We start from the raw sequence: 7,821 nt of genomic DNA, 5'->3' as shown, positions 1-7,821 counted from the left end.
ATCATAACTTTACCTCAAAATTATAAACAGTTTCATCATGATGATGTTGTAATTGTTTTAGTTTACTAGTTGTATGTTGATGTAATATGTCTAAATTCTTTAACTCTTTATTTGATGGTACATCTTTCTTTTTTCTTTTTCTTTCTCCTCTCTTCTGACTTGGTTTCTAATCAAAATCAAAAGCAATCATTAACAACAAAAACAATGTGCAACAGCATGTATGTATGTGTGTAAGTCAAGAACAAGAATCATCATAGCTTTTATCTTTAAGTAAATTAACACATCATCCTTGACAACACACCACTTGAAGAGCTGAAAGATTATAACCATTACTAATATAACAGAACATGTTTTAGAATTAAAATTCCCAATAGTATAACCACACAGAAATGATTTGATACAAAATACAGACCAATAGTTTTGTTACCTGTGTTTCAAATAATTTCACCATTTTATTTAATTCTTTTAACAACTTTCCATACTGTATATATTCGGGTACCTCGTGTTTTATAGTTTTCACATACTTTAAAGAAAAAAAAAAACAATTTCCTAATATTATCAATAACAATATATTATTAAGAATAGATAAGGCCTTGTTTTTGTGGCATGTACTTGTTAAACCAGGATTTCATCTTGCGTTTACACCACATTTTTATTATCTTTTATATAAGGAGCTACAAATTGAATTTAAAAAAATTGAGAGAAATAAAACAAAATATGATTTTTGTTTAGTATTCCAACTTTAACATGCAAATGTATATGAAATATTGAGTACTCAGTAGTAAAATTTCAAAAAGACCAATTAATAATTGTAAGCGGTGTAGCAAATACTATTTTAGCATCTAAAAGCTTCATAAACACAAAGCATTTCTATTGAATTTAGAGCCATACATTTTGTTAGTGCTGAAGTTTTTCTACTCAAGACATACATAAATATTATTAGGGTGCTTAAAGATTATATACAGTGCTTTAGACAATCAATATGAATATATCTGATATGTTCAAAAGTAATATCATATAAAAATCGTAAAAGATTTGGAATGATAATGATATGATATGATATGATATGATTAAATATGAATGTATAATAAACAATACCAACTACGATTAAACAACTAATATCCTTTAGACAAATTGTTCTTCATTTTATATTGGTAACTTTATATGACATATCTTTTTTTTCTCTTGTCAAATGTAACTTCCATCCCTTTCAAATAATGTAAGTGTCTCCATGTTTCTACTCCAATGTGTATATATGTTCTTTTTCAAAAGTATGCCAGATGGACTATTGTCAAATATGTACATGTCTGTTTTCTCCCTGTCAAAGTAACGCATTCCAATCTTCCCTATATTCAGATTCTGGCAATATTCAATGTCAATTTTCTCAAGATTGTTAAAGAATAAATTCAGCTAAGAGCTAAATATGTTTTTTTTATAAATTGTTCAGACCTTCCTATAGTAGAACCACATAAATACAATAACATGCAATGATAATAGATTAACACGTATATTAAAGATGATATCATAATAATTGTTATTGCACTGTGACAGATCCCAAATAAATACTAATTTCATATATAGATCAAACTGAATTTAAAATTGATCATTGAATAGATGTTAATTTTGACTTTACAAAAAATCCAGCTATGATTTTGCTAAATAAAAAATTCAATATGTCTATTTGGATTTTTTTAATCAAGTTATAATGAAATATTGTAAATTATATTCCCGAACTGACATGAATTTTTATATAAAAGTCACAGTCCTAAATCAACCTAATTAATTAAATTAGTCAACAAGAAATTAAGTATAAAAATGAATTGTTACTCTTAAAATAAATTTCAATTGAGAAAAATATATCCACAAGAATCTATAATATAATCACAGCTAAAAAGCATAAAATCAAACAAGAAAAAGCAAAACAAGACCTAACCAAGACAATTCAAAAAATAGAATTGACTCACGAGGTACTGGTTCAACTGTAAAGTTTAAAGAAATAAAACAAAAACAAAATAATTAGAGAATACTTGGTACATTATAACAAACCTAACCAAATAGCAGGACTGGTTTTCCTACAATCATATATAAATTGAATTTAATCATATTAAAATAGAAATTTCCTAGTTTAGAAAAAATTATTTTCAATATATTATTATAAAAAGATATTTTTTATTATGACTAATATAGCAATATATTAACCTGAAATATTTGTTATTAAAAAAAAAGAAGTAAAAGCAAGAAAGTAATCTTACATCTTTTCGCTGTGTCCATGATCGTAAATGCTGACATAATGACTTGGATCCAGTTACAAGATGTTCAGGTGCTTTTTTACTATCTTCATTTAAATCTAAAACAAAACAATGCAGATGACATTATGAATTCACCTCAAAGCATACTAGTTAATGGTTTAAATAGACATCTTGGTCTTTCCGTAATATTTTTCATTGTTTTCTGACTAGGTGAAGATAATACTAACACTCATCAATCTATCATATTATACTCACCTTTTAATAACTCTAAACATTGTCTTGCTGCATACCAATTTATTGTTTCATAGGAAGGGAAGAGGTATTTTTCTGGTGTGTTTACTCGCTTTTCAATTTCATAGGCACTGAAAAATACATTGTACATTATTAAGTATGGAAGCAATACTTCAAGTTGACCCAATCAAAGGCTCTCACTGATACTAATACCAGGATTGATATTAATATACATGAGACTATTCTTAATCTGTGATAATAACTCACAAGTCAGAAATATCTTTAATCTGATCAAATGATAATAAGCCAGACAGAGAAAGAAAATATGGTTTAAGTTGTCAGTAGACAACTTTACTGACATCAGAATTTTCAACAATATGTGGTTTATTAAGTTTACTCTATGTTTTCCATCAATAAATCTTGCAAATATTCCCAACTTATACAAGTGGTAAAAGAGTCTGGCTTATCAAGTATTGTTTTAAACAGGCGTGTTTGACAGTGTCAATCTTATTGGCAAATTAAACTTCAACTGCAAAACTATGAACTTCCTGACATAGTTTAATACATGAGTAGTTGTTAAAGTACTTACTGTAATTGTAATGGTATATTTAAACTATGTAAATAATTCCCCCCAAATACCAGTGAATCAATGGGTGTAAACACAGCATGAATCCAACCAGTTGGTATAAATAATGTCTGTCCCATTCTTACACGACATTTATAACATTTATCAACCTGATCACCAAAAAATGTCTCACTCTGATTGGTGGATGTCAGCCAATTCTCATATAGACTTAAATTAGCTGGTGTAGGTCGTATCAAATAAAATACTTTTTCTCCCTGAAACATTCAATTTCATTTCATTTTCCATCAAGTTTATACACTAATGCAATCTATTTCAGTAGTTTCTAGGCAATGGCATGACACCAAAATAAACCTGTATCATCCTGTTTCTAATTATCCATCCTGTTGATATAGTTATGTCCAAACCATCAAGATACGATTTCTAGCAGGTTAAGCAATTTTATATAATTAAATCACGATTTCTGTTACACAGTATCACTCAACTTGATTGGATAACAGCGGCACATACATTCGGTTTATATCTGTATAAACAGAATGTAAATATAAGCCCCACCCCCTAAACAGACTACTTTTATCATTGAGGTTAATATTCGCGGCCACTACACGGCGACGATTTCGTCTGCTTCTACGTCTTGGCAATTTTTTTCTAAGAAATTATGATGAAATCTTACAGCACACTCTAAATTCCAAAAATATCATGAATTCTGGACTTATTTCAAACTCCTTTTTTAATAAATCAACTGCTCCGTCAACTTTCAGGCAGTATAAAGTAGACTATAAATATATTGTGGCTGTTCTCTAGGCATCTCTATTGTTAGTATCAGTTATTTAATGTTATGTTAACATGTTCTGTATTTATATGCCAATTTAATGTCTTATTAAATAAATATTTAAACACAAATTCAAGTTGATTTAATTATAAGGAATGACCTGAACATTTTTTCAGTTTATCCATGTACACACAGAAAAAACCTCTGTACACTGAAGTATATAATGCTACGCAGATTTATACAGTGTACACAGGTTTTTTCTAATTATACATCGATGAACTGAAAAAATGTTCAGTTCATTCCTTAAATAATCAGAGTTTTAAAATAGTAATAGAATTCAGTGAGGAACATCTCCTTGGTACTACCTTTAAAACATGGTACCATACTGAAGTACCACCAAAATCAATATGGAAATCTGTGAAACTGTCTCTAACACCCATTAAACAATATTTCTGTACTTCTGGTCTAACTATTGTCATATCTTCTGGTAGTTGTGTTGGCCAGATATTATGTGCCCAACTCATCTCACTCACTATAGTTGGGGGTTTCACTAACTCTGATAATCTGACAAAATTAATATATTCTATATTTAACATGCCATACAAATAATTTCCATTTGCATTTCAGATGTGGCACAAAATCTGATGCAATGAGGTGCAGAAAAGACAAAAAACTACATTCATTTCAATTCTTGATGCATTGTAAATGCTTCATCTTCATGCATAATCTTGATATCATTTAAAACCACTGAAAATATTAGCTTTAACTACCATAAAAGATTATAATAGCATAAGATAAGAATTTATGTAATGAAAAATAAATTGAGAAAATGAAATAGATGACAAGTTACCTTGTTTTAGAGAACTCTAAACTAATGACATTATATATTTTACTTCTATTATGTGAGTTGTAATAATCTGTCCATTCCCTCATTAACATCTGACAATTCTCTTGTCTTGATACATCAATAACATCTATTTCTGTCATAGATCCTGTTAATAACAGAACAGAAAATGATATCAACCAACATCATACACAGCAGATTTCAAGACAACTATTTTCCTTTGTAGAGATCTAAAAGCAGCTGATAAAGATTTGGATTTTTGTGTAGTTAATAGAGTTCTGTCTTGTCTATCGTGTCTATCAGTTGCTAGTTTTTGGATAGGGACTTTATTTTCCAAAATTTGATATGAGAAAAGTACATTAATTCATTGAGCCAGAGTGAGAAGTCTACAAGGAGAATATTCTACACGCAAAGTCATAAAAATTCTCCAAAATCTAAATAAGATAAAAATATTAACTCACCAACATATGTCTCTACATCATTTATTGTAAAATTTGATGGTGGAACACATAATCCTAATCCATCTTTTTTATCTATCAATATAGGTGTATCAAATTTATGTTTTTCACAATAAGACTTAGTTAACTGACTTCCCTGTAGTTTTAATATAGGTATTTCTTCCACACTAAAATATCAAAACACCAATTATAGAGTAAAAATGGTTTCAGACATTACATAAAATCTATTTTCCCTAGGAAAAGTGAGCAAAAGACATACACAAAAATCTAGCAGTAGCTACCATGAAATAGGGTTCACTAATACAATACCAACTGTTGGCTATTTACTGAGATTACTGATTAAGAACTATAAATTATAGCAAAAATAAATGTTTTTAAAAACAGTGACATTAAATGATAAGAAATGTTATACCTAGAAAATGTTCTATTTTTCAACTCTTTGATGAAAGCCACAGTGCCAGTCTGTACAGCCTACAAAATATTATTATAATAAGAAAAGATCTCTTTATCTACTCTTTCACACATTCTATTTCAATCACACAATTTAATACCGAAGTGATTGTTCCAAAGATTATAAATTATGTAAGCTTACCTTAGAGTCACTATTCTCTTCAGAATAATCATGACGGTGAAAATTCTTTCTACTTTTTACTGAAATAAAAGTAAAAGCAATGTTGACTGTGTGAATCTAAAATGTATGTCACTATTCAAAGTGAAGAATTTATACTCTATTCTAGCCAAAATAAAGTCTCAGAAGGTATATAGCATCAGTTCTAATATCATGTCATTGTAATGTATAAATTTTAAAAATGTAAACCATTTACTTACATACTAAAGGTCCATGTTTCTTTTGACAATTTGGACAATGGAAGATTTCTATATCTGCTGCCTGATGTTCTTGAACCCCAACACAACTGGAAGTTGAAGAAATATTATTTTAAAGATAGTGGACGTCACAACACCACGGCATGCGGATGGTAAATATTCAAGATTCAAGGGCAATAACTCTGCTTCTAACAGTCAAAAATAGCTCAAATTAAAACTTGATCTTCGTTTTATGAATATGTTTACATATACTGAATTTCATTTGATTCCTTCAAACACTCTAGTTTTGAGAGTGCTTACGAGCAATTGATGTTGATAGAAGCAATTACTGTATAGAGGTTAAAGAGCAATAACTCTTCAAAACTGACGTAAGAGGCCTAAATCTTGAAAAAGCCTTAAATTTAATCAGAAGTAAACTAAACTTTCTCCAACCTTTCGATTTAGGTCCAATAACATCCATTTTAAGTTTCATCAAAATCAGTTGAAAACTAAGAGAATAATAGCATATTCAAGATTTTGGGGCAAGGGCAATAACTCTGCTTCTAACGGTCGAAAATAGCTCAAATTCGAACTTGATCTTTGTTTTATGCATATGTATACACATACCGAATTTCATTTGATTCCTTCAAAAAAGTTTTTAGAGGGTTTACAAGCAAATATTGACGGACGGACGGACAGGGGTGCTGACAATATATTATGTCCACATACAGAGATGTGGGCGTATAAAAACAAAAAGTGTTTTACTTGATTATTATGAACATGATTGTTAACAAATAGGGTCAAGGTTTTGTTTACTTGTAACTTGTAATGAAGCAAGAACTTAAAGAGTTCTGTGTAGGATTTTAATTAGCTCTCTAAACATTCTAATGTCTTATCTTGACAATAATTCATTCACCATGAAATTGACAAACTACTGACAAAAAATTCTAACACATGGAGCTGGCAGTCATTTTTTGATAGATTTTCCATTTAGAAATTAAAATACTGAAATAAGGCTTAAAAAATTAAATTTTCAAAAACATTTCTATTTATTTTTGAATTTCAAAGGAAAGGTAATATCTGAGCAATGGAGTTTTACGTCCTACTTATCTGCACCATGTGAGCTAATGACAAGGGGTGAAATGAGGGAAATTTTGACAAGAAAATGGCATTAGCGGTCTCTTTATCAATTTTCCAACTCTCGAGGGATCTTTAACATGCACAGCCTATAGCATACAGGGCCTTGGTTTATTGTCCCATCCGACCAACTATACGCTTTTTGCATGTCTGCCCCTCTTACCTGCATCACTGACAGGGGGAAACTGGGTTGAAAAATCTGAAGGTATTATCTCCATTTATACTGGGATTGAACCCTGGACCTTCAGGTTAGCAAGCAAGCATCTATCTCACTGAGCCACTGCAGATCCTATGATATTTTGGAGAGAAGTATGTTTAGTTCGGATGTAATATCATCAAGCTTTATATGTGCACAAAGACAAAGTAGATAGATGTAGATAAATCTAACTTAATTGAATATTAGTGAAAGTAGTTAGATCTACTCTGACTCTCTGATTGAATGGAGACATTATTGTAGTCAGATTGAGACTTCACTTCAAATTATTTGAAAGTTGCAGCCCTCTCTACTTAGGCCAAGCCTAAGACCAATGGCAACCCCACCCACGGACCACTGGTATACGATAATGGAACTAGTCTTCCATTTTATAACCAAATCTGTCTTGAACAGATAGGCTAAGTTTTTTTTAATCAAAGTTTCTTAACACTTTTTAATTATATCCAATCACTTTAACAAGTTTCATAGCAGAAACATTAGAGAACATCTCTCCCCCCTTTTGTGAAAGCTTCCCCCCCCCCCCCCCCCC

General features: G+C 30.2%; 1 protein-coding gene across 1 annotated transcript in view; it reads right to left on the bottom strand.

Annotated features, from left to right (window-relative positions):
• Positions 1-358: 358 nt before the first annotated feature.
• The window catches only part of LOTGIDRAFT_125461 (hypothetical protein), a gene marked incomplete at both ends in the record, with an annotated part of 8,247 nt that continues 784 nt past the window's right edge, over positions 359-7,821 (bottom strand). Inside the window, 10 exons of the mRNA XM_009062285.1 lie at positions 359-523; positions 2,253-2,347; positions 2,505-2,611; positions 3,070-3,320; positions 4,201-4,399; positions 4,686-4,827; positions 5,141-5,304; positions 5,550-5,608; positions 5,730-5,788; positions 5,966-6,051. Of these exons, the coding sequence (XP_009060533.1) occupies positions 359-523; positions 2,253-2,347; positions 2,505-2,611; positions 3,070-3,320; positions 4,201-4,399; positions 4,686-4,827; positions 5,141-5,304; positions 5,550-5,608; positions 5,730-5,788; positions 5,966-6,051 (1,327 nt within the window). The remainder of the gene's footprint in view (positions 524-2,252; positions 2,348-2,504; positions 2,612-3,069; positions 3,321-4,200; positions 4,400-4,685; positions 4,828-5,140; positions 5,305-5,549; positions 5,609-5,729; positions 5,789-5,965; positions 6,052-7,821) is intronic.

Source organism: Lottia gigantea (genome assembly GCF_000327385.1).
Source record: "Lottia gigantea unplaced genomic scaffold LOTGIsca_50, whole genome shotgun sequence".
Taxonomy (NCBI): domain Eukaryota; kingdom Metazoa; phylum Mollusca; class Gastropoda; family Lottiidae; genus Lottia; species Lottia gigantea.
This window is presented reverse-complemented; position numbering and strand designations above follow the sequence as displayed.